The 25784-nt window shown below is 35.7% G+C and overlaps 4 protein-coding genes across 7 annotated transcripts; all 4 read right to left on the bottom strand.

The window, feature by feature from the left end:
- Nucleotides 1-1111: 1111 nt before the first annotated feature.
- Nucleotides 1112-4723, bottom strand: LOC311071259 (hereditary hemochromatosis protein homolog). Its single transcript, XM_084095550.1, has 7 exons — nucleotides 4601-4723; nucleotides 3292-3546; nucleotides 2898-3173; nucleotides 2536-2808; nucleotides 1478-1608; nucleotides 1324-1362; nucleotides 1112-1225 (listed from the first exon to the last, which is right to left on the bottom strand). The coding sequence occupies exons 1-6, from the start codon at nucleotides 4659-4661 to the stop codon at nucleotides 1351-1353; spliced, it is 1008 nt and encodes a 335-aa protein (XP_083951676.1). The 5' UTR covers nucleotides 4662-4723; the 3' UTR covers nucleotides 1112-1225; nucleotides 1324-1350.
- Nucleotides 4724-5071: 348 nt separating this feature from the next.
- On the bottom strand, nucleotides 5072-9602 carry LOC311071261 (class I histocompatibility antigen, F10 alpha chain-like). Of its 3 annotated transcripts, none has more exons than XM_084095553.1 (5): nucleotides 9369-9602; nucleotides 7326-7574; nucleotides 6364-6642; nucleotides 5930-6202; nucleotides 5072-5849 (listed from the first exon to the last, which is right to left on the bottom strand). In XM_084095553.1, the coding sequence occupies exons 1-5, from the start codon at nucleotides 9436-9438 to the stop codon at nucleotides 5728-5730; spliced, it is 993 nt and encodes a 330-aa protein (XP_083951679.1). In that variant the 5' UTR covers nucleotides 9439-9602; the 3' UTR covers nucleotides 5072-5727. The 3 variants fall into 3 exon arrangements, with proteins under 3 accessions (XP_083951679.1, XP_083951680.1, XP_083951681.1); XM_084095554.1 differs by having other exon boundaries at nucleotides 5935-6202; nucleotides 9369-9591; XM_084095555.1 differs by having other exon boundaries at nucleotides 5072-5846; nucleotides 5935-6202; nucleotides 9369-9570.
- A 923-nt stretch (nucleotides 9603-10525) lies between these two features.
- On the bottom strand, nucleotides 10526-15585 carry LOC311071264 (major histocompatibility complex class I-related gene protein-like). 2 transcript variants are annotated; one of them, XM_084095559.1, is made up of 6 exons: nucleotides 15101-15585; nucleotides 13399-13647; nucleotides 12058-12336; nucleotides 11625-11897; nucleotides 11427-11550; nucleotides 10526-11234 (listed from the first exon to the last, which is right to left on the bottom strand). In XM_084095559.1, exons 1-5 carry the CDS (start codon nucleotides 15168-15170, stop codon nucleotides 11444-11446), a joined length of 978 nt encoding a protein of 325 aa, XP_083951685.1. In that variant the 5' UTR covers nucleotides 15171-15585; the 3' UTR covers nucleotides 10526-11234; nucleotides 11427-11443. The 2 variants fall into 2 exon arrangements, with proteins under 2 accessions (XP_083951685.1, XP_083951686.1); XM_084095560.1 differs by lacking the exon at nucleotides 15101-15585 and adding an exon at nucleotides 14770-14988.
- Nucleotides 15586-18850: 3265 nt separating this feature from the next.
- On the bottom strand, nucleotides 18851-25540 carry LOC311071256 (aminopeptidase N). The gene is made up of 20 exons (XM_084095545.1): nucleotides 24981-25540; nucleotides 24399-24541; nucleotides 23879-24012; nucleotides 23619-23745; nucleotides 23371-23525; nucleotides 23163-23276; nucleotides 22268-22411; nucleotides 22116-22181; nucleotides 21947-22012; nucleotides 21620-21792; nucleotides 21446-21522; nucleotides 21177-21310; nucleotides 21033-21088; nucleotides 20746-20893; nucleotides 20559-20650; nucleotides 20320-20430; nucleotides 19992-20159; nucleotides 19775-19915; nucleotides 19585-19666; nucleotides 18851-19460 (listed from the first exon to the last, which is right to left on the bottom strand). Exons 1-20 carry the CDS (start codon nucleotides 25508-25510, stop codon nucleotides 19308-19310), a joined length of 2814 nt encoding a protein of 937 aa, XP_083951671.1. The 5' UTR covers nucleotides 25511-25540; the 3' UTR covers nucleotides 18851-19307.
- Between the last annotated feature and the right edge of the window lie 244 nt (nucleotides 25541-25784).

Raw genomic sequence — 25784 nt, forward strand, 5'->3', positions numbered from 1 at the left:
TACAAAGACTACAAACACAGAAGGTGCACATGCGACGTCATACCTTTTCTCTCAATGAATGAAGCTAACTTTACTGAAGCTAACGTCTGTCATTTTTCCTATAGTCTTACGCTATAATCGTAACATTACGCCGTCATGCCTGAGTGTTTTGAGCCAGAATACACACATACAAGCAACGGATCTTGTGACGTACATAGTGCGAGACGAGAGATGTAGTTCATTGAACGATTTTCACATAAAACTAAATGTTACTCTTCTGTTTTATGACAAACTGCGACTTTCTTGACTTTAATAATTACCTTTTAAATTGACAAACATCATATGTGTAATTCAGGGCACAGTTCAGACGGAATAAAAGTTGTCTCTCGCCATTGACTTCCATACATATTTTTTCCGAAATAAGGCAGTAGCACCTCAATGCAGTACATGAGATCCGGGGGGCGGAGTTGGATCCAGATATAAGGGGTGGAGATTGGTAGGTTTAGGGGTGGGTTTAGGGATTAAGGGGTGGAGATTGGTAGGTTTATGGGTGGGTTTAGGGATCAGGGGGTGGAGACGGGTAGGTTTAGGTATATGTAAAGTGGGAGGAGTTGGATTTAATCCGATTCCTCCCCGTGGATTTCATGTTCCGCAGTGAGGACCATCTCAAATAAGGTCCCATGAGCCGGAAGCGGAGGGGCGGGACTTAGGCTCTCTATAGGAGTTCAGAACTGGATGATGCAACAACAAACCTCCACTTGCTTCAGTCAAGAGTCTTCATTTTTTTCCAGATTTGTTTTTTATGAAAAGCCATGATCAAAATTAACGCTAAAGATGTTTTTGTGTACTAGCCACCTTTTCTATCCCGCATGTAAATGCAGGTCACTGAACGTGTCTCGTATTGATGATGTAAAACTCCAGACAAGTCTTCTTTTGCATTTCTGTTTTTAGCGGATCTTGAATGGCCGTACATTTTGGCATTGAATGACAACGGAGATCCTACAGTGTGACATGGCTTACAGCGGCGATCATGTTGGTAAAGTCTGACAAGCAACGGTTGTAAAAGACTATTCAATCGTACAGTGTGAACCCGGTTTATCATACAGTGAAGATGAAAGACTGTAATGAGGTCAATGTTATTTTTGAGGTCATTTTTTAGTTATCTGAACACATTTCTTTCATTCAAGCTAAAACATGTGCAAATGACATTAACTTCAGGATGCTGTTTCCATGTTTTCTTCAGATTCTGAAAAATATAACATACTTTTTTTAGATTTAGAATTTAAGTATGAAACTAGGTCATAAGACATTGACTTTTGGTAAAAAACAAAAAAACATACTCACTAGAAGCAGCAGCAGAATAATGACAGTTTAATGAAGACACTGTATAACGTGAAAAAAAATTCTGCATAATTATTCATGGCAATACTTAATATAAATTAAAATATATTTATATTTATCTTAAGCATCACATCTACAGGCTCACTGAATGATTTACCATTATTTCGGCTGTTGTCCTAGCTGCTCGTCTCTTATATATGACAACTCCTGTTGCAAACACCAAAAGCAGAGCCAAAACTATCAGCAATGAGGGAATCACTGATTTAAATGGTTCTCCATGATCAAATTCTGAAACAAACAAGTTAAAGAGGTCACAAACGCATTAGAAACACTTGAAAGGAGTGGATTTTGGAATCCACTGCTGCTTCAATGTAATGAGTGATTATAATCAAGGTATTAATCAATATTTTTCCTTCTAAATATCACGAGTTGAATCACATCTCTAGGCTTGTGAGATTTTACTTTGTTATAGAAGTTGCCAGTGTGATTACTGAAATGTTCTTTTCATGTATTCTCTGCCTGTATTTGATATCTGAATGCAGTAACAGTGCTTGCTTATTTAGCCCGGCTTCAAGAAATGAAATATGGAAAGATGTTTTGTTAAGAAAGGTCTTCAACATGTGTCAACACATACTGCTGTTTTTCTAGGGTACCCTGACAACTATAAGTCACAGGGGTCATTGAAGTCTATAGTTTAAGGGAACCTGTCTCAGGTGTGTGAGTTATTCTTCTTGGTTACAGGTTAAGGAAGCACTGGCATTATGGGAGATTGACTGAGTTGTTGTTCGGGACATGTTGGTGTCCATCAACCCAAATCTGCGACCTGGAAGGTCACGACGTGCCTAACTTCAGGGTCCGAGTGTTAGCTGCATAATCGATGAAGATATGCTTCAGTCTATCTGTATATGTGTGGAAAATTACTATGTTTATCTATTTCTTAGCCAATCAGAAACTGCCACCTGAAGCAAGGACGTAGCTTAGACCTTGGTGAAGGGTATAATAACTCTGATCTTTGTAACTGTAAGCGGGGCGGCCTACGAACTCCTGTGTGAGTCTTGAAGCTGACTTCTGCAAACTATACTCAGTAAAACTTTTTTTCAATTTATTATAATTCTGACTCCTGGTCTTCTTTCAAACATCTGGTCCTTGGGTCCTAAACTGTTAACCCCTAACACACTATTCTGTAGTTTATTTTACATTTTCACACCTCATTACCTAAAGTGGCGTGCAGTTTGTTGTCCAGACTGAGGTGTGTGGCAGAGCAGCTGTATTTGTGTTTGTCTGCACTGATCTCCAGACTCTTCCTCATCTGGTACGTCCCGTCACCATTGGGCAGCAGATCTCCTCCAGTGATCTCATGATCAGATACAGGCTGTCCATCTCTGAACAGGGTCAGGTTGATGTGACGAGGGTAAAATCCTGTTGCCAAACAACTCACACGAGACCCAAAAGACAGTTCTTTCTGGAGGAGCCTGACTTTGGGTTTCACTGTGGAATTAAAGGAAGGCAAAGAAAAATATGTATAAAAGAGAGAATATTATTTAATGTATAGTTACTGTTTATTAATTGCATTATACCTTTTCTGTTTACTTGAGTTCCTCTCTTTTTAAGGTAACTCTTCAGGGTTTTTATGCAGGCTGGGTAGTATAACGTCTCAAGACGCCACATGGACAGTTCTAGATAGGGTTTTATTTCTAGTGCCGTGTAATTTAAAGAACCCCGATATGTGAATTTGCTATCAAAAAAACGCAGTTCATCAGTCGTAGAGCCTCTAAAGGCATTTCTGGTGATTATTTGTGTAGGTTTATTGTCTCTCTGTTCACAAAGACTCATCACCTGATAAACTACATGGCCTGTTAGGAAAGAAATTGATGTGTTAACACATTTGGCCTCAGGAGCCCTTTAGAATTAATTATAAACTATTTGTGTAATATCTGAATCAAAGCTGATCATTTAGCCAACAGAACTTACTTTCTGTATTGTTGACGGGTCTCAGATAATTTGATCTTCTCTTAAAATGAAGACGCACATAGTAACGTAAAGTGCTGAGGTGATTTGGATCCACTACATCATCTTCATTTGTAGTATTTCCTCTTGAAACATAGATCTTTGTCTCTGAATTATAATATCCTACTGTGATGTCGTCCAACACAATTATAGCACTTAATACAGGAAATTGTGTTTCTCCTTGAATGTATGTGAGAAGCAACTGCAAAGAGTGAGAACCTGTAAGAAACAACAGAAAAAATATATTTTCTACACTAGAGATGAGGTAGGGGTAAATCTGCAGTGACGTCAAAATCATGTTGCAGTGTGGTCTATGGATCTGCCTGAAGTGTACATATTGAGTAGACTCGCTCCCTATAGGTCAAAATCGGGAGGTAGAGGGGTCAAGCCTCTGTCCAAATAAACTTGACAAAGTTAAACACACTTCAAAATGGTGGTGGGGATTCCCCCGAGATTAAGTTCTTAGGGAAGTTTGCGAGTGTATGTCTTAAAGTGGAGTTAAATGCAGCCCTGGAGGAAAACAGAGAGTACATGACATGAAACACATGAGTAAATCACATGAGGGGAACAGGGAGTCACATGACTCGAAAATTCCAAAATAAGAATAAAAATGAGAACATGAAACAAAACCTAATCATACGTGACATAATCAGATGTGACATAGATAGACTGACCAGGGCTGTGTTTCCCAAAAGCATCGTAAGCCTAAGTTAATCGTAGAGACCATTTTGGTGGCAATTGTTCTACGATGATCAACTTAGGCTTACAATACTTTCGGGAAACTCAGCCTAGATAAATCTTCCCATCTGAGTTTTGCTTCATTGCTTCATGGAATCAACAGTTGCTATGCAACCAAGAAATTATGAAGCTAAAATGCATGGATTAACACGAGTCAGCAATGTGAACCATATAGAAACATACTGGTATCATATATTATATATATATATTAATCAAAGCCTTTGGCTGACAAATGTGTATATAAAAAATTGCACACACACACACACACACACAAAAAAAAGGAAACACTGAAAAGAAGGTTAAAAAACACTTAACTCAGTAAATCACATGGGTAAAAATAACACCCAATATCAAAACCTCTTTAGTCTATAAGCACGCTCACATAGATAAATCATATTGTTTTGTTTTATTTAAATATATTTAGTATGTGCTTCACAGGCTTGCAATATAGCCCACTAGAAGCATTCTGCTGTTCTGTTTATGCTGTTTATGCTTATATGAGAGTTTTAAGTTCAGAAGTGTTTTGAAATCTTACCTTTTGGAGCAACTATGGGAAGTGAAAGCAGAAAAAGATGAAGAATGTTGTTGGCATTCATACTGTACGATTTCAGCACTTATCTGCAAATTATCAATACTGTAGAACCGTTAGTTAAGTTAGTGATGGTGTTTATGAGCTCTTCAGCTGTTATGTTTTGCTATAGTCATAAAAAAGAAATGCTTTGAAAGCAACCTTTACACCATAAACAGGCCTTGACTTCCCCTTTCACATTTGTCTGAAACTAACAGTCAGAACTGACCACTGGTAGAAATAAAATATAAACAGAAGTATTGTTACAACTTTTAGACCTTAAATGACAATTTAATAGAATATATATTGTCTGTTGTTTCTCCATTCATTTACTGTGTGTCGCATTGTGTCAAGACATTTACATAGATTTTTCGACAATTTCATCAGATGCTGAAAATAAAATTGGAGTTTAATGAATGAACAACGTATACAAAAAAGTCAACTTTTTCTTTTCTTTAATGAAGTTGGGATAAAGAAAAACAAAATAAAGGACAAGAAAGTTTAGAGAACAAGAACATTTAATTTAGAGTTCTTTCATGACAGTCAAACATGAAAACATGAATACAGATTCTCAAATGTAATTTCCAATCCAAAGAAAACTAGATGAATATGCTAATAAAATAAGACATAGGTGGTATAATTTTTTTTTATTTTATTGCATCTTATTGTTTGATACTGCTGATAGTTTAATACTGTCTTTTGACATCTTCAGTATGGTAGACAAGTGTACGGTATACTTTAAAATTAAATCAAATGAAATGATAAAATAAACAATAAAATAAGACAATTTGAGAGACAGAAGACAGGCCTAAGCCAGAGCAAGAAAATCCTCCCGACACATATTAGACATTTTGGTTTTCATCAAACCAACAACAACAATAAATGCCAAAAACACTGAAGCATTGCAGTTTTTTTAATTTGACTAACAATGCTATGTTAAGTATCGCATCAAGAAATGTGTGTATCGTTACACCTCTACAACAGATGCACGTGACACAAAGATATTCCATTTAAAGTTATTTTGTAAAAATTCAAATAGATCATATTTTCATATTTTAAGAAAAACATACTTCATCATTAAGTTAGGACTACCTCTATAGTCTCTGTCTTCCCATCGGCCTTTTCATGCAAACAACTGCCAAAATCACAGATATCGCACATACCAATAGCAGGACAGCAACAACAACTCCTATGCGACGTCTGGAAGGTTCATCTTCTAAAAGAGGAAGCATTTAGAATAAGATCAAAATGTAAAGATTTTATCTGATACTTTCTATTTCTGTAAAAGCTCATTACCTAACTCAATGATCAGTTTGTTGTCCAGACTGAGGTGTGTGGCAGAGCAGCTGTATTTGTGTTTGTCTGCACTGATCTCCAGACTCTTCCTCATCTGGTACGTCCCGTCACCATTGGGCAGCAGATCTCCTCCAGTGATCTCATGATCAGATACAGGCTGTCCATCTCTGAACAGGGTCAGGTTGATGTGACGAGGGTAAAATCCTGTTGCCAAACAACTCACACGAAACCCTCCAGAGTTTGCTTTTTGTGTGAGTGTGATATTGGGCTTTTCTGTAGGAGGAAGAAGGAAAAAAATACACGAGAACGTCAGAGAACGTTTTACATGTATAAATATATGGGTTTATTTTTAATCCTGAAGATTTACTCTAAACAGTTACATTTGTTTTCATAAAACAAATTTAGGGAATTAAGATGTGCCCTTGAGTACGTACTCTTTCTGTTAATTTGATCTCTTCTCTTTTTGAGGTAATTCTTGAGAGTTGTTATACAAACTGGGTAAAAGGTTTGTGCAAATTCTTGCTTAAATTCTTCCAGGTGAGGTTTGATCAGTTCTTGTTTAATATTTACAGTCACAGTATAAGTAAATGTGTTGTTAATGTAACGCAGTTCATCTGTGGTGGAGCCTCTGGCAGCATCTGCAATAATCATCTTTCCAGGCTTGTCGGAGTCCAGCAGCTCACACACAACCAGTGTCTGATAAACATCAAGACCTGTGAGGGAAATATGAGGGAGAATGGGAGATTGTCATGGATTGGCCTCCTTCATCTTACACTCACTGTTTAGCAAACCATTTTAAAGAAAAAATCTATTTGATAACTCTAAAAGTGTCATTGTAAATAACCACATGTTATTTTACAACCTAAACTTACATTGCCTTGTAAAAAAGTTATCAAAATCTAATTATCTGATTGTCACGGTTTCCCCTAAGTGTGTTGACTCTTATTTTGTAGTATTTCCTGTTTTAGTTCCTGTTCCCCTAAGTTTCCTGTGCTAGTTTTGTAGTCCCTTTGCAGTTCCTTGATCATTGGTACTCCTTGATTGTCTCCGCATCTTGTTATCTTATCATTACATTTTATTTTTCAGACAATGTTTTAAGAATATTAGAAGCATATTAATACAGTGTATATATATATATATATATATATTTTATTTTTTTTTTTATTTTTTTTTTATACAGAAACAATAATGGAAGATTTTGCAGAATTATTAAAAGTTATTCTTTGAATTCTGATACCACAAATGATTTCACCTAAAAAACAATACATTTAAAATCAAACATTAAAAACATTCTCATCATAAAGATGTATTTAAGCAATTGAATATGTACAGTATGAATAGCATTTTCATGCATTTTTTAAATAGATTAATAGATGTCATTGAGCCAGATACTTACTGTCATTTTGGCTGTCTTGCCTTAACAGTGCGGCTCTTCTCAAAAAGGAGTTATACATGTAGTCACTTATACCCTTTATGTAATCTGAATTCATCACATCATCCTCATTCGTTGTATTCCCTCTTGGAAAATATGTCTTTGAATCATAGTATCCAACTGTGATGTCATCCAAAGTTGTTGTGCTACTAAATTTAGGAAATTGTGTTTTTCCACAAATGTATGTTGAAAGCAACCACAAAGAGTGAGAACCTGAAAAACAAATTGATTATTGGTGATTACAATGGATAATTGTTGATTATTGATTATTTGATTCTTGATTTGATTCTTGATTGATTTCTACCATAGTAGGCTATGAGACTGTATACAATAAAACTTTTAAGCTTCATCCTTTTTATTTTTTATTTAAAAAATAAGCCTTGGAATCTTGGCAATGACTTATACTTTCATTCAGATTGGCATGGAGTAATTTCCATAAGACCATCTCTCAATGCAAATCAAACCAGCTATTAGGCTAACTGAAATAAAACCATGCCAATCTCTAGGTATGGTGAAGGCTATGTGATGATGTGGGGCTATTTTAATTCCAAAGGCCAAGGGAACTTTATCAGGATGCATAGTATCCTGGATCCATGAAGTAACTGGCCTTTAAAAATAAAAATCTGCCTGCCTCTATGGGAATTTAACATAGGGGTGTCCAGACTTATGCACCCTGTATTTTAAGGAAGAACATTTATTTATTTACGATACATTATTCATTCACAAAGAAAATTGGTGTCCTTAAAGGTTGGATTTTTCCTCATTTTTTTAATTAAGGCATTAAGTTCAATTTCCAAAAGATGATTTTTTATTCCTCTTTTTAGTCAACTTTAGCATGGGTGTCTAAACTTATGCATAGCACTGTAATTTACACTTACAATCTTATGTACACTTTCATAAATCTTACCCTGCGCATGCGATTCTTTATGGCAAAATTTTACCTTCATAAATAAAGAAAAAAGTATATACTGTATTAATGAAACAAGCTAGTGAGAGAACAGTGACAACATGCCCATAGGGTACACTGTAACATGAGGGGCACATTGTAACGACCATATGACAGCTTAAGATGTTGTCTGATTTAATCAAGATATATATATACTTGACAAACAAAAATATTTTGTAAATAAAATACAATTATTAACTTTTTCAAATAAAATAATGCCATTTTTTAATAATTAAAATAAACAACTTTTATAGTTTGACAACGAACACACTGCAAATACAGCTATACAACATAGTTCAAATTACAATGTGAGCAAAAGCAAATAGATGAAGAAACGCATTCAAAAAACAAAGCTGAACACAACACACCACATCCACACAGCTCTCATGGAACAAGAGACAAATAGACGAGACAGAATGCATTGCATTTCATGAAATAATAATTTCTGAATATTAAACTCAACTCGAAGTCGCCTCTTTCTCATGGTTTGCCAATAAAAGTTATATGTTAGTAACATCGCTAACGTCATGTAATAGCATCTAATAGCTTGGCACATTGTAACAGAATTACGTGCCCCACCACCACCTCAACTGGGATTTATAGTGTCTCCTGCTTGGTAGCGAAGCAAAGAACTATCTAAACTGCTAAATCAGAGATTAGATATTTAAAACGCTGATCTTTCTTGTTTTAGAAAAATTGAGATGAAAAAAATAACTTTAGTAGGAAATTTACTTGCGGTTATTAAATATTTGTTCTGCAGTATTTTTTTTATGCATATTTGCATATACTATTGAAATGGCAACAAGTAAATGGGTCACACAACGTTTTGTCATGCTAGCATGGAAACCTTAAACCACCACATGCGTTACAATAGACTGTAAAAAAAAAAACAGCCCGTTTTGTGCCCGTATAGGCTAAAACAAGGTTGTGACTCGCTCTACCACAACACTCTAGGTCAGGGAGGACATGATACGCAATAATCTTCATTAATATTGAATTTATTCCTTGAAAAAGATTAGGTTTTAAAATTCTAATAATATTTTAAATCGTAAACAACTTACCATCTGAGGCAGGTGGAAGTGAAAGTGCGAGTAAAAAAACGAGGACATATTGTGTCCATTTGCACTGCATGCTTTTAGTCTTCAAATATTTAGCAAAAATGCACCTACACAGGTAGCCTACCAAGATAGAATATGTTTAGTTTTTTCATTCGATTTTTCGATTGAACGGGTGATGGGTCATTCATTAACGATCCGTCTATTGCGTCTTTCACGTGACAAAGGAAAAAAACACTCGGAAGTTAAAGGGTAACTAAACCCTAAACCAACTTTTTTTAGTTAATGATCTGTAAGACTGGGGCTTTATTAGTGCTGCTGTTCATTGATTCGAGTAACTTTTTTGACATATGGGGTATAAAGTTTTAATTCTACAACATGTGTAAAAACGTCTGAGTGCTGCCCTCTTCAGGTTGAACGGTGGCTACTGCAGTTTTGCATTTTCCTATTGGATGTTGCGGTTCTGCGTGACGTATATAGGCAGGTTCCAGACACTGATCTATATAATGATATAATTTAAAACAAGCATAAAAATTTGCCGAACACATTTTCACATTCATATACTCCAGAAAGATGATGATGAAGCAATACATCTAAAAAATATGACCATTAAAAAGAAATAAATGACATGAACTTCTGCACAATCTTACTTGATTTGATCGTAAATCGAAATATAGACTAGGTGACAACATTCTACGCCTTGAAAGGAACAGCAGTGAGTGCAGACATTTACAAAGATATTTTAAAAACAATATGTATACAATATAATGTAGGCTATCCAAATAATTGATTAACATGGTGTCTAAGGATATGGCTCTGTGTGAAACACACATTAGATTAATCTGTGATAAAAGATTACTTAAAACAAAAGACCAAAATCTTTAATGTAGCCTATATTTTCTAACAAGCACATCAGTATTTATTACAACACTGACATGCACATCAGTATTTTTAAAGCGTATAAGCTACAAATTATAATTCTTAATATTGACTTATTAATAGTCAGACTATATGTCACATTTCAGATGGATGAAAGCGCAAAAAGATTTTGTTTTGGAACGTTTGTCATGTTCTCAGATTGCTCACTTTTAAATTTATAAATTAATTGAATTGGTCAGTTGATTATCACCTCAAATGTTTAAATAATTAAACAAAAGACTAAACCAAATACCAAAATCTTTAATGTATATTTGCTCTCTCAGTACCGCTCATCATCCAATAGCCTTGTTTCTCATGCAAGCAATCAATAAAAATACAAAAAAATATGAAACAGGCGCATATACTGTATATATAGCCAGACAGATTCTCAAATGAAAACTCCTATGCAAAACTGCAAGCACAATATGATTGCACAAAAACAATATTAGACCCAGCAACACAGTGACAATAAACTACATACAGTGTAATGGTCTGTGTATGTATTTTGAAACCTCTGTTTTGGGGTTTCCTACATCTTGGAGTATGGATGAGGCTATGCCATTCTGTTTTGGTTTTGTGTTTGCAAAATATAAATCCATTAACAAACCTGTATCCTGTAAATTACTTAGCACACAATAGGTTACAACACCATAAAAAGATACTTGATATAGAAACTATGCCCTCTTGTCTATAAATACATAAAAAATTATTTTAAACATAAAAAAAAAATATGGAGAAACAATCAGCTGTTAATTCAGTGTTATTCTCCCATCTAAGAATATACATCTTATTCACATCTTATTAAAAGCAAATATTGCATTGGCTCAGATGGTGCTAAGAAATCTCAGATTATTATTCCTCCATTTGTGATGGTCTCCAATGAATAAAACAGAAGATGTGATGGTTTGATCCTCATTCAAATGGATGGATATCTTCATATAACATTATTTGCATCTGTAAATGGATATAAATGTGATTTAATATATAAGACAATAAGCTGGATTTTACAGTAATAATAATTTGTGTCATTTTATCACGCTGTGGAAAACTGTGGTATTTCAGTATTTGTCACAAATATTCCATTATACATAAAGTGATCTTGTAAATATTAAAATAGATCACATTTTATCTTGAAGGAAAACATACCAGGATATTCAGTTGGCCTACGTCTTGACTTTATTCCATATGGCTGCCACAATCACACATAGGCCTATCACCAACATCAGGACAGCAACAACAACTCCTATGTGAAGTCTGGAAGGTTCATCTTCTATAAGTGGAAGCATTTAGAATCAAATCAAACCATTTTATCTGATACTTTCTATTTCTGTAAAAGCTCATTACCTAACTCAATGATCAGTTTGTTGTCCAGACTGAGGTGTGTGGCAGAGCAGCTGTATTTGTGTTTGTCTGCACTGATCTCCAGACTCTTCCTCATCTGGTACGTCCCGTCACCATTGGGCAGCAGATCTCCTCCAGTGATCTCATGATCAGATACAGGCTGTCCATCTCTGAACAGGGTCAGGTTGATGTGACGAGGGTAAAATCCTGTTGCCAAACAACTCACACGAAACCCTCCAGAGTTTGCTTTTTGTGTGAGTGTGATATTGGGCTTTACTGTAGGAGGAAGAGGAAAAAAATAAACAAGAACGTCAGAGAACGTTTTACATGTATAAATACATGGGTTTATTTTTAATCCTGAAGATTTACTCTAAACAGTTACATTTGTTTTCATAAAACAAATTTATGGAATTTATATATGTCCTTGAGTACGTACTCTTTCTGTTAATTTGATCTCTTCTCTTTTTGAGGTAATTCTTGAGAGTTATTATACAAACTGGGTAATAGGTATTTGCTACTTCCTGCTTAAATTTTTCCAGGTGAGGTTTGATCAGTTCTTGTTTAATATTTACAGTCACAGTATAAGTAAATGTGTTGTTAATGTAACGCAGTTCATCTGTGGTGGAGCCTCTGGCAGCATCTGTAACAATCATCTTTCCAGGCTTGTCGGAGTCCAGCAGCTCACACACAACCAGTGTCTGATAAACATCAAGACCTGTGAGGGAAATATGAGGGAGAATTGTTATGGGAGATTGTCATGCATTGGCCTCCTTCATCTTACACTCTTTGTTTAGCAAACCATTTATAAGAAAAATTTAATTTGATAACTCTAAAAGTGTCATTGTAAATAACCACATGTTATTTTACAACCTAAACTAACATTGCCTTGTAAAAAAGTTATAAACATCAAATGATCTGACCGTCACTGTTTCCCCTAAGTGTGTTGACTCTTATTTTGTAGTATTTCCCATTTTAGTTCCTGTTCCCTAAGTTTCCTGTGCTAGTTTTGTAGTCCCTTTGCAGTTCCTTGATCATTGGTACTCCTTGATTGTCTCCGCATCTTGTTATCTTATCATTATCCTTGTTATCTTGTCTGAATAGACCTGTGTTTGTCGGTGGTTGTCTTAAGGGAAGCTCACACTACACAACTTTTGGCTGGATTTTGCTGTCCTAAACAGATTTTCAAGGTCTGCAGCTAAATCGGTGCTGGTTGTAGTCGCCGATGCTTGTTAAGTTTGAGCAGGTCGGCGACGTCTCAAGCATTCACAGATGCTGCAAAATTTTCAAACCTGTTTGATATTATCGCCATGTGATCTTGTAGCAGGGTTGCCAGGCCAGCTTAATAAAATGGCCAACCAAAAATAACCCAAAAGTAGCCCAATGACCATATCCTAAATATCTAAATATTCCATTCACATACCTTATAACTCACCCATTCATACTTGCGTCACTCTAAATGCAAAATGAAATCCACTATATCGTAGCAATCATAAACACAGCTCAAAGGCTATAGCATATTACATTTTAGTTTTCAGACAATGTTTTAATATTTTTTATATTTTTAATAAAGAAACAATAATAGAAGACTTTGCAGAAAATATTATAAAGTTATACTTTTAATTCTGATACCACAAATGATTTCACCTAAAAAACTAAAAAAATTAAATCAAACATTAAAAATATGCTCATCAAAAAGATGTATTTAAGCAATTGAATATGTACAGTATGAATAGCATTTTTAAATAGATTAATAGATGTCATTGAGCCAGATACTTACTGTCATTTTGTCTGTCTTGCCCTAACAGTGCGGCTCTTCTCAAAAAAGAGTTATACATGTAGTCACTTACATCCTTAACGTAATCTGAATTCATCACATCATCCTCGTTTGTTGTATTCCCTCTTGGAATATATGTCTTTGAATCATAGTATCCAACTGTGATGTCATCCAAAGTTGTTGTGCTACTAAATTCTGGAAATTGTGTTTTTCCACGAATGTATGTTGAAAGCAACCACAAAGAGTGAGAACCTGAAAAACAAATGTATTATTGGTGATTACAATGGATTATTGTTTATTTTTGATTCTTTATTGATTGATTTCTACCATAGTAGGCTATGAGACTGTATACAATAAAACTTTTAAGCTTCATCCTATTTATTTTTAATTTAAAACATAAGCCTTGGAATCTTGGCAATGACTTGTACTTTCATTCAGAATGAAAATGATAAGAGTAGGGGAGAGCGGGGCACAACCACTTTTTGACTTTCTCAGTTTGTATAAATCCACTTGGGGTTCATGAAGTTTTATTTTATTTTTTTACACATTAATTTCACACATGTATAGTACAAATATGTGGTTTTGTTTCATTAATACAGACTATTGTATACTTTTTTCTTTATTTTATAAAGAATCGCATTTGCAGGGTAAGATTTGTGAAAAAGAGTACATAAGACAATATAAATTAAATTTGCATGCGCAAGAAGATTTGTGAAGGTGTAAATTGCCTTTCAAGCGTTATAAAAAATATTTGCATCATTTTACTGTTATTCATAAGTGTAATTCATGTATTGTGAAACTACAGCTTCATGCTAATGCAATTTAATTTACGCTTACAATCTTATGTACACTTTCATAAATCTTACCCTGCGCATGTGATTTTTTATGGCAAAATTATACCTTCATAAATAAAGAAAAAAGTATACACTGTATTAATGAAACAAGCTAATGAGTGAACAGTGGCAACATGCCCATAGGGTACACTGTAACATGAGGGGCACATATTGAACAACCACATGACAGCTTAAAATGTTGTCTGATCTAATCAAAAAAATATACTAGACAAACAAAATTATTTTGTAAATAAAATACAATTATGAACTTTTTCAAAATAAAATAATGCCGTTTTAATAATTCAAATAAACAACTTTTGGAGTTTGACAATGAACACACTGCAAATATATACAACATAGTTCAAAACAATGTGAGCAAAAGCAAATCGATGAAGAAAAGCATTCAGACATTCAGAAAAACACAAAGCTGAACACAACACACCCCACCCACACACCGCTCTCATGGAACAAGAGACAAAGACGGGCCAGAATACTTTGCATTTCATGAAATAATAATTTCTGAATATTAAACTCAACTCACAGTCTTTACTCGCAGTCGCCTCTTTCTCATGGTTTGCCAATAGAATTCATAAAAGTTATATGTTAGTAACATCACAAACATCAAAGAATTGCATAGTTCTAATAGCGTGGCACATTGTAACAGAATGCCCCACCACCTCAACTGGGATTTATATCTGGCTAGTGATCTTTCTTGTTTCCATTCTTGTATCTCTCTTTTACCCCGCTCTACCCCAACGCTCTATAAAGGTAAGGGAGGACATACGCGATAACCTTCATTAATCTCGAATTAATTAGTTGAAAAAGATTAGGTTTTAAACTTCTAATAATATTTAAAAACGTAAACAACTTACCATATGAAGCAGATGGAAGTGAAAGTGTGAGTAAAAAAACGACATACGATTGTGTCCATTTGCCCTGCATGATTTTAGTCTTCAAATATTTTGCATACCAAGTTAGAATATGGCTGAAGCGGTACGAAAATTTCGAGTTGAGCAGCCGTGTTTTCTGAAGCTCGTTATAGTTGTCCCCAAAACTTTGCTTGAAGTGAGTAACTCCAACTGACTTGTCACGCGATGACTTAACAAAAATTGATTAAACCTGCCAAAGTAAAACTAGACCCCAAAGGGAAAGATCTGTCGCCTAATATTGAAAAGAAAATTGAGGCCAGAGAAATGGAGCACGACAACGCAATGGAGGTGTCTGTAAACAGTAAATAGAACGCGGAGAGGGGGCTATCCCTCCCTGTAACCCAATCCTGCGGGAAAAGGGGTTAAGCCAACAGCTGACAGAGTGAAGGCAGAAACCTCCAAACCATATTGGAGGCAATTTTAAAACTGGAAAGGAGGGTGGATGAGAAGCTGGCGGATTTAAGCGAGCAATCTAAGCAAAGCAGCGCCATGATTGCAAGTTTAACGAAGGCGATTCAGTTCAACACAGAAGAGGTGAATGAGTGCAAGAAAAGAGTCAAGGACTTGGAGATACAAAATTAGCTTCTTCGCAAGGATAACTGTGATCTTAAGGAGAGGGTGAGAGAACAGGAAAGATATAGAATGAGATGGTGTCTCCGTATTAGGCATTGAAGAAAAAAATGTCATTCAGATTCTCAGTAAGTTTGCACCTGAGATGGAGGCAAATATGGAAGAGGCGGTTGACATCGTCCATAGGCTGGGAAGAAGGATGGACAATAAAAACAGAAATATCATAGTGCTGTTCACTCAAAAGCGGTGAAGGATGAAATCTGGCATCGAAGCAAAAATTCTCCTATTTGCAAGGCGGAAGGAGTTCGATTCGCGGAGATGCTTCCTCGAGAGGATTTGGAAGACAGACGAAAGCTGTGGCCTCAGATTGATCAAGCAAGGAGGGCAGGAAAGCTCGCTTTCTTTCGCGGTCCATATGGCTTCATTGAAGGACGACGGATTGGCGTTGACGGGTGAATTGATACATTTCTAAGTGTCAATCAAGCAGTTGGAAACTTTTCAATGGGACATGTTGTATGTTAAGGGTGGTATTGGGGTTGTGCAATAGGGGGCGGTGACGCACCGTGTTTGTGGGCGGTAGCACTGTTAAAAGCAGAGAAGAACATACCGTGTGGTGTGTGCTTGTGTGTGTATATTGCTGGCTACAGAGATGAGTCCTAATAAAGAGAGACCATTCTGAAGTTACCATTGTTTATGAGTTTTCCCTTGGAATCTACTATACAACAGGACACTAGAGCTCTATCTGAAAGTAGCGGTTCATAGTGACTGAGTGAGCTTACAAGTGGTGGTTCGATTTGTGGTTTTATAGTTCTCTTTTTCTGTTTTAGCGTAGGCCTAACGCACAAAATAATTTTTGGTTCTATGAATGTTAGGGGCTTAAAGGACATTGTTAAAAGGAAAGCAGTTTTTCTATTTTGTAAAGGGCAGAAAGCGCATTGTATGTTTCTACAAGAGACTCATTTTCGGACTCGGATGCATCTTTCTGGACTAATCAATGGGGGGAGAAGATTTTTTTTTTCAGCCATGGTTCTAACCGTTCAGGAGGAGTGCCAGTATGCTTCAACAAATGTCCTGGGGAAGTCGTCGTTCATAAAGCTAATGGAAGTGATCACTGGTTGATGGTGGTACTGAAAATTTATGGTAGTTTTTTTCATTCTAATTAATATTTATGGCTTTAACAATGCAGCTCAAAACCAGAAATTATTAGAAGATATTTCTAATATGATCTCAGAAACTAAAGTGCCGCACCCATCTGATAATGTTTTAGTGGGAGGGGACTGGAATATGGTTCCTGACAGTGGAAAGATGGCCTCCCTAATAAGGGGCGGCTTAATGTTAGTGTTGATTTTTTGATGACAGAAAATAATTTGAGTGATGTTTGGCGATATTTAAATCCTGAGGTTGAATGTTTTACAAAATGGGGAGAGCAAATCTAGAATTGATTATTGGATGGTCAGACAACATTCTAAAATATGTTTCAAAAATCTACAATTTCTAAAGTTCCGTTACCGCATCATTGTTTATAGATCTCGTTTTAGAACCCACAAATAAGCAATTTAGAAACAAAGGTTATTGGAAGTTCAATGCCTTCCTCTTACAAAATAAAGAATTTTGCAATAAAATTAAGGAATTAATAAGAGATATAGCCTAGACATAAATTATTATTTTGATTGTAATATAAGTAATTTCTAATTTTCCATTGGTTTCTCTAAGAAACTAATAAAAGAGAATATGAAAGGAATTTAATTTGTGAAATAAGTCAGTGTTGTAACAAACCTGTTTTAAATAACTATGAAAATGATAAGGTGATGGAGCTTCAAAGTAAATTAGATCATTTGTATCTTGAGTATATAAGATCGCGCGCCAAGTGGATTGAGGAAGGTGAAAAGAACTCTTCATATTTCAGTAATTTAGAAAAAAAAAAATAGACAGCAAACTCTATCAGTAGTTTAATGATCCAAGGAGAGGAATGCAATGATTCTAAAATAATTGAAAAGAAGTTTTTCACTTCTATTCTAAACTACATTCCTCAGATTTCTCCTCTTATGAGTCAGATCTTTTTTCTTTTTTTTTTGGTCAAATTCAGAACAATATTCCATGTATTGAGGACTCTTTCAAAGTTTTATGTGATTCGGATCTTAAAATTGAAGAATTGGATTCAGTTGTTGAGAAGATGCCTTAAAACAAATCCCCAGGGACAGATGGGCTCACGAATAATTTTTTTAATTTTTGGGGGAGATTTGAGAAATCTATTATTCTGTGCCCTAAAAGAAGTTATTGGGGGGGAAAAAGATTGAAAGTATGAAGCAAGGTTTGATTACATTGATTCCAAAAGCTGGTAAAGATAAAAGAGTTATCACTTTGCTTAACATTGATTATAAAAAAAGTATCTTAATCTTAACCTCCTCAAGATTTCCAATTAAAAGGGGGATTCGTCAGGGAATTGTAAAAAACAAATTGTAAAATATAAAATATTTGGGGATTATTATTTCTAAAGATAAAGATGTTATGGAGAGTAAAAATGTGTTGAATAACATAGATAAATGTAAGTCCATACTAAATAGATGGCTGCAGAGGGATCTTACCATTTTTGGAAGGGTTCTTTTATCTAAAATGGATAGTTTGTCCAGACTCATCTATCCAGCTTTCTCCATATCGACATGAATGATTAAATTAATAAACAAGGTGAATTTGATTACTTTATTTGTGCATTTTTTATCACAGAAATCATAACCTTCTAAGGAGAGCTGTCTCAGTTCTGAGGAGATTTTGGAGTACAGTTAATCTTAAAGGTATGGCTCTGATCATTCTATTAAAAAAATGAACGGTACACTGTAATTGGTATTTCAGTAACAAATTTCCATTATCATCCAAGAAAAGGGCAACAGCCCAAATCCCTTTAGATTTCCATTCCTCTAGATATAGAGGCGTATAAGCTACACATTGTAATTCTTAATATTGACTTATTATTTGTCAGACTATGTCACATTTCAGATGGATGAATGTGCAAACAGGTTGTGTTTTGGGACATTTGTCATGTTCTCAGATTGCTCACTTTTAAATTGATAAATTAATTGAATTGGTCAGTTGATTATCACCTCAAACGTTACAATAATTCATCAAAAGAATAAACCAAATAATCTTTAATGTATATTTGCTCTCTCAGTACCCCCGTCATCCAATGGCCTTGTTTCTCATACAAGCAATCAATAAAAATACAAAAAAAATATGAAATAGGCACATATACTGAATATATAGACAGATTCTCAAATGAAAACTCCTATGCAAAACAGCAAGCACAATCTAGTATGAATGCACACAAATAGGAATGTGCAGTATAGCTTATATGATAATCTCTTTGTGTTTCTGCAATAATGTTTTACTCACAGTATTTTATTACAGAGCAAATTTTTTATTTAACAAACAATTTAAATTAACTGGATAAACATTTTTATTCTCAGTATACACAGTCCACCTGGTTATGCTTTTTGGTTGACAAAAAATGTTTTACGTTTTTTATATATCATCACACATAGAGATACACAGGAGACTGACATCATTTGTACAGTGTCATATATTTTTAAGCAGATTCAGCCACCAGCCAGTCTGTGATTTCTCGTTGGTTTTCAGACACCCATTTTATATTTGCTTTAGTCTTCTCAATGGCCTGTTCCAGAGCCGCTGTCCCTGATCCAAAGCCGATCGCTGAATTGTCACTCTTAAACTGCAGAAGCTTTTCACATGTAGAGATATGAAAAAACAAAAACAGAAATGTATAAATAGAGTTTAATAGTTTAGTCAGTTGTTTGAATTCAATTCTAATGTTACTGATCTGTGAACCAATACAAAATACACACCTGCTCAAGTTCTGATTCAGTTGAAAATGTTTTGGTTGTACCACTTATAAGGTTGGCAAAGTTAAAGGACCCAACACCATACCTAGGGACACAAACTCATTTTGTTCATCACATTAAAACTGCATTTCAAATGGATTAAAATGACCATGACCATTTCTGTATCAGTATGTGTGTTGTTCATAAAGCTCACTCTGTGAACATATACGCCCAGTTCTTCCTCACAAAGTCCCAAGCCAATGTCTGACCATCTGGGTTGCCAGCAATATCCACAATGACAGAGGTAGCGTCCTGTTTACGGATCATTGATGCATCAAGCGTGTACTCAAGGTACCTATATTTATGACAATAAAATAAGTTATTCTTTTTTTACATTTTCCTTATGTTCCCAAAAATACTATCTTGCAAACCTTTCTAAAAGCATGTGATCTTTTGCACAAGCCAGGGATGACATGAGTTTGTCAGCTTCTATCGCGATGGTGGCGTTCTTAAACATCTGCCAGCCAAAGTCCCACTCTTCAGCGCCCCCTGTGGCGATAGCGCTGCAGTACACTGTAGACCTCAAATTGGGGTGAATCCTTTCAAAAAGAGAACTGAATTAGATCTATGAAATAAATGTGGATGGCCAAACTGAGGAGACTTTTGTTTGTCTTACATATCTCCTGCAGTATAATATTGGATTGCTTGACTGGAAGATCAAAATACTTAGTGCCCTCCCTGAAGAGCGGGTAAACTTACGGGTTGTGGTTTGGTTGGTCCATCCACTGTCTGTACCAGCCTGTAGTGAGATTTTGACATTCCTTTACACCAGTGCTGCAGGCAAATCTAATGGCATTAACTTGATTGTACCTACACAGTGGAAAAAGAATAACAAATATGTGTCAGTAGTTTATGATTTCCCTTAATAAAGATCATTTCAGCGACAAAAAACAAACAAACAATTGACATGAAATGAAAATGTCATGATGGATTCTTACTGGTCTGTATGGCTAGAGGGCACGCGTGACCAATCTTCAGTAATACTCTTGAAATGTTCAAAAAGTGGGGTCACCTGCTTCTTGGTGTAGTTCTACAACAAGAAATTCAAAATTCACTGATCTGGAATCAATATACACATTTTCTAAGGAAGAATGTTTTTCAATATATGTGAAGTATTTTACAGACCTGTAAAAGTTCATAGACATCGGTTTGTGTAAACATGAGGTAGAAATAATCCAGGTTGTTGAGAGCAGACTGCCATGGCATATATTCCCTTTCTTCAATTAAGTATTTTGTAGTTTTTAGCGCTACAGTGACAGGAACTATCTTCGCCCTTCAAAAATAATTATGATTCCGTATGGAACTTAATTTAAATGTGCAAAAAAAAATTATATTATATTTTTCAACAATTATATTTTATATCTCAAGAAACTGCACCTAATTCTCTATATTTTTGCTCTATGTATTTTTACCTTGCAAGGTTAAATGCATCATCCACTATCTGAGCTCTGTTTATTACTGGGATGACCTTTAAAAAAGAAAGAAAGAGATAAATGTGGTCAGATTTATTAATTAGAACTGGGTCTGTGATTTCAACGACACATCTCTGTCTTTACCTCATGTTTCTCATTCAGTTGATTCAGAAGATGCTCCCAGTTCTCAGTGTCATAGTTCACTCTGTAATATCCTGTGACGTTCAGATTCACCAGCACCCAATCATTTCCAGTCGTCTTCATATCATTGTGAAAACCTACGAATAGATTATTTTAGTTCATTTATTATGTTATATAGGTCAAAAAAGTGAGTTTGTCCCATTCAGAGCCTGGTGAAGGAACAAAATGCCACCATAAAAACAAAATAATTGGCTAATTATTTTTGTTCATACCAGTTTTTTCCAAGAGCCAAAAGCGTGACTGCTCCACCCCTGCCTTCATCCAGTTTATGGGTATAATCCATTCATAACTATAAGAATGAGTAGAAATAGACATAACACTAAAGAAAACAGATCTAAACACAACACTTTCTGCTCAGATAGCTTTGGAGATGAGTTTAGGCCTACTTGAATGGAGATGACCTCTCCAATAAAGACTCAGGATCCAAAAGGAAGTGCATCTGAGAGACCTGGCCTGTCGTAGTGTTGACTGTGACCACCGGAAAGCCCATTTGAAGAACCCAGCGGTCCATGATTTCTTTGACTCTTAGGGGAAGAACTGTTCCAGTTTTATCAACAGCCTAGAGATGTTAAATGAGAGTGATTAATCAACCAATAGAGGGCAGTATTGATAAATGTTTTGAGTTAGTTTGGCCTTCTGAGTAAATTTTAATAATATTATATTTAAATATTAGTCAAATAATGGTATGAGGTTACTTTTTTAATGCAACTCACAGTTTGAAGGTGATTCCACAGATCCTCACCGACTGTATTTTGATAGGCGAACATGGTCAGATATGTCTTTTTTGGGGGGGAGGGGTTCACAGATATCAGAAATTAAAAGAAATTTTTTTTTATTATTATTATTATCTGATGTAACATAACTGCATTATAATTTCCTCACATTTAGTCCTTGTACGAACACAGACTCTGTAAGGAAGTCTGACAGCATTCTCAACACCGACGCCCCCTGCAGGTTAACAGAGAGAAAAAAACACTGCGTTTAATACTAGTAATAATCAATTAATTTTGAAGTGAAGGCTATCATACGCCCACCTTACTGTAGGAGACCGTATCAAACTGCTCATTGATCTGCTCTGGTTTTATAATATCTTTCTCCTCAGAAGACAGGGGATGGGAGGAGGCCAGAGCATCCACAGCAAAAACACGGTGTACGTCTTTAAGGATGATCAAGTCTTTCTGTGGGAGCGTTAAGGGAGAAAGAATATATCTGTCTATGGTAAGCAAGCAAGAAATGAGTCTTTTCTATTATACATGTTCTCATAATTAAGAATATATCCATAATATTGGTTTCACAACTTTCAAAAAGAAGAACAAAATATAGAGAGATTGATAACGCAAGTCCTGTAGCCTACCCCACAGCAGCGTTAACTAGTTTTGTTTTTGTAACTTGATGCAAAGGTAGGCTAATATAATACAAATAATGTTATAAATATACATAGGCTACATAATATATATATATATATATATATATATATATATATATATATATATATATATATATTTGCAGTATTTACGATGTGATGTCCGTTAAAACGCGTCTGTGTAAAGTCCAATGGTCGCCTGAGGAAGATTACAAAAGGCGCGAGTAACGTGTCCCCTAAATTTCACCTCAACAAAGTTTTTTTTTCCCCCATTCTTAAAACTCTCAGTGTATCCACCATAGACTGTAAAGGTTTCCACTAATTTTTTTTTCTCTACAGTCTATGGTCACACAGGTCACCAAAATGAAAATGTGTCACAATGGGCCGCATTTCAGCGACAGGTACACAGGCCAGGGCCTACTTTGTTTGCTTCAAATTTTGTCATGATATGAACGATATGAACATGAAATTAGTTTAATGCAGTAATACAAAATACACTTTAAAAGATGTAAATAAATGTTTATGACTTATTAGAAGTTAAGTGTGTGAAAGTTGTGAACACTCACCACATTCCAGGACGGTTCAGCAAAGTCTGCACCAAGATACGACACATAAGAGGCGAAACCTTCATTCAACCAAACTTCATTCCACCACTTTAGAGTTACAAGGTTGCCAAACCACTGACCATAACACAAACAAGCCATATTATTATTATATAACACATAGTATAGCCATTTAAACCCTCTCATATCATAATTTTATAAATACAAGTACCATGTGAGCCAATTCATGGGCTATAATGGTGGCCGTTCTCTCTTTGTTTGCATTAGAGGAGATGACTGGATCATATAGAAGGTTTGTCTCCCTGTATGTCACCAGCCCCCAATTCTCCATCGCCCCAAAGTAAAAATCAGGCAAGGCAATCTGGTCTTCAAGGTAGAGAATTAAAAATCCTTACATATTTTTTTTTCCCCAAAGCAATAATCTTCATGAGATGATTTTTCATAGATGCTTAAACATACCTGATTTAGAGAGTGGATATGGCACACTGTAATAGTTTTCAAAAAACTTGAGGATTGGCCCAGTTATATTCAGAGCATAATCACCATGGCCGTCCTCAATGGCTTTCTTACGAGCCCATATTCGTATCTGTTCACAGCAAACAATTTAGTAATGCAACAGGAGCAGATATGCTGTAAAGCTCATCTTGTGGTCAATAAATGTAAGATTTTTATCTTTTAAAGTGGCTATACTGCTCATAAAAGGCGACTGATGGCCATACCAAGGTGTCATTCGCTGATGTAATATTTGTGTAGTCACTGACAACAAGTGCCAATAGATACGAGGACATGTTCTTTGTGGGTTCAAATGTTGTCACAGTAACAGGATGTCCATCAAGAACGGTGTCCACTTTCTCTGAATGAGGAAAACAAGCAGTAAATTAGATCATCTATCTATCCATATATCTATCTATCTATCTCTCTGCCTTTTTGCCTTTTCAAGGCTTTTTAAACTGTTAAACTGTTTGATATTGTATAATTTTCTGCACGCTATTACAGTACCTAAAGCAAAATAAATAAATTAAACTATGCACAACTACAATCATTTTTATTAAACTTTAAAAAATAGGGCTGCCAATTGAATGAAATAATTATGATTAATCTCATAATTTCCAACCGGTCTTTAGAAAGCAGATTGAAAATGTAATACTGTAAACTTGAGTAAATGTTTTCCATGTTTGCCCATGCCTATGGTAGTTAACAGTCAAAAAGAGTGTGAAACTGTCTTTAGTAAAAACTGACCAATTTCCATTCCATTGGACAGGGCCACAGTTCCTCTGTCATGGATGAGAGTGATGTAGAAAACTGCTCTCATTGCAGGCTCATCGAAACACGGGAAGGTCTTGCGAGCATGTGTGGGATGCATCTGGCTGGTGGCAACTATCCTGGAGGAAATAATTATCATTATATCGCTAAGATAAAGTGTTCCTAACACCAGAGGTAGGTACAGACCATATTAGTATACTGGGTTATTAGTATACCATTTTGGTAAACAGTATTTTCTGTGTCCAAACAAAGTGTACATGATGATTGAATCGCCCACACATGAGAAATCCTTCTGGATGTTATGTAATGCTCAAACACATAAAAAAGCTGCTTTATGGATCCTGTAAGTAATCTTCCCCTTTTATATGAAGGTACAAAGGTTTAACAGAAATAAAGCGGCCAAGAGACTCATTAAACAAACATGTGACCTGCCAACTGCAATAGCCTTGATGCTGATCTTGATATCTCAGGTGTCTTTTTACTGTGCACATTTTAGAGTTCCTGACTGGTTGTATTTCAGATCTGTGTTCAGATCTCAAAAACTATAGTTGGACTTACTTTTTCTCTCCATTCTCTTCATATTCACTTCGGTAGAACCCTGCCAGGTCATCTGCAAGTTCTCCCACAAACTCTGTGTAAAGCTCATAGAGCTCTCCAGCCTTCAGTTTTCCGTTCAACTGTATGACAAGGTACTGCGTCGTCTCCTGCATCCATGTTTTCTGTATTGATGGTGCTACCACTGTACCAAGCGCAGAGAGTTTAGCCAGATATCCATCTGTTGAGGTCAGGTTTAGCTTATTGGAGTGAATGAGGATGAGATCGGTCTCCCTCAGACATTTGAAGATCACAGTGGACTTTCCAGTGAACACAAAGAGGCCATAAATGTTCGGCTGAAGCCGAGGCCAGAGAGTGATGTTGTAGTAGTCTGGAACCAGCGTGTCTGGTAGACGATACTCTTTCCAGGGCTCAGCGGGAGGTTTTGTTGAAGGAAGGAGTTGAATGGTCCACAACCCAACAATGGTGGCCAACGATGCCATTCCCAGTAAAGTGCATCCAACACACATTGGACTAAAATTGATTCCCACCATGTTCACTGTCACCACAGGTCAGCAAAGATCAGACCTAACTGTGATGGCATTTTATTTATTCTTCCCACCTTCTCTCCTCCCAAAGGGGAATAATGGCTCATCCATTAACACTGAGACTAGCCAGTGAAAGAATCTGGTAACCTGATAAGTTGAGGTGCATTAAGATAATATATTATGGCATGTGTCTTCCCTGACATGTTTATGCAGCCATTACTCTTTAGTAAAATGTGATGCAGAAAATCGTGGGAAGAAGCTTAGAAAAACAAGCATGGCA

The sequence above is a fragment of the Abramis brama genome (genome assembly GCF_963993115.1).
Source record: "Abramis brama genome assembly, chromosome: 20".
NCBI lineage: Eukaryota > Metazoa > Chordata > Actinopteri > Cypriniformes > Leuciscidae > Abramis > Abramis brama.

Excerpts from the sequence above, each read along its gene's own strand:
- LOC311071259 (XM_084095550.1), bottom strand. The coding sequence starts at position 4,661 with ATGAATGCCAACAACATTCTTCATCTTTTTCTGCTTTCACTTCCCATA. Across the intron at positions 3,547-4,600 it reads TCCCATAGTTGCTCCAAAAG|GTTCTCACTCTTTGCAGTTG; the intron begins GTAAGATTTCAA and ends TGTTTCTTACAG. Across the intron at positions 1,609-2,535 it reads CAAACTGCACGCCACTTTAG|AATTTGATCATGGAGAACCA; the intron begins GTAATGAGGTGT and ends TGTTTGTTTCAG.
- LOC311071261 (XM_084095553.1), bottom strand. The coding sequence starts at position 9,438 with ATGCAGTGCAAATGGACACAATATGTCCTCGTTTTTTTACTCGCACTT. Across the intron at positions 7,575-9,368 it reads ACTTCCACCTGCCTCAGATG|GTTCTCACTCTTTGTGGTTG; the intron begins GTAAGTTGTTTA and ends TTTGTTTTTCAG. Across the intron at positions 5,850-5,929 it reads CAAACTGATCATTGAGTTAG|AAGATGAACCTTCCAGACGT; the intron begins GTAATGAGCTTT and ends TTCCTCTTTTAG.
- LOC311071264 (XM_084095559.1), bottom strand. The coding sequence starts at position 15,170 with ATGCAGGGCAAATGGACACAATCGTATGTCGTTTTTTTACTCACACTT. Across the intron at positions 12,337-13,398 it reads GCAAGACAGACAAAATGACA|GTCTTGATGTTTATCAGACA; the intron begins GTAAGTATCTGG and ends TTTCCCTCACAG. Across the intron at positions 11,898-12,057 it reads AGATCAAATTAACAGAAAGA|TAAAGCCCAATATCACACTC; the intron begins GTACGTACTCAA and ends TTCCTCCTACAG.
- LOC311071256 (XM_084095545.1), bottom strand. The coding sequence starts at position 25,510 with ATGGTGGGAATCAATTTTAGTCCAATGTGTGTTGGATGCACTTTACTG. Across the intron at positions 23,277-23,370 it reads CCCATGAATTGGCTCACATG|TGGTTTGGCAACCTTGTAAC; the intron begins GTACTTGTATTT and ends TGTTATGGTCAG. Across the intron at positions 21,311-21,445 it reads TTGGCTCTTGGAAAAAACTG|GTTTTCACAATGATATGAAG; the intron begins GTATGAACAAAA and ends ATCTATTCGTAG.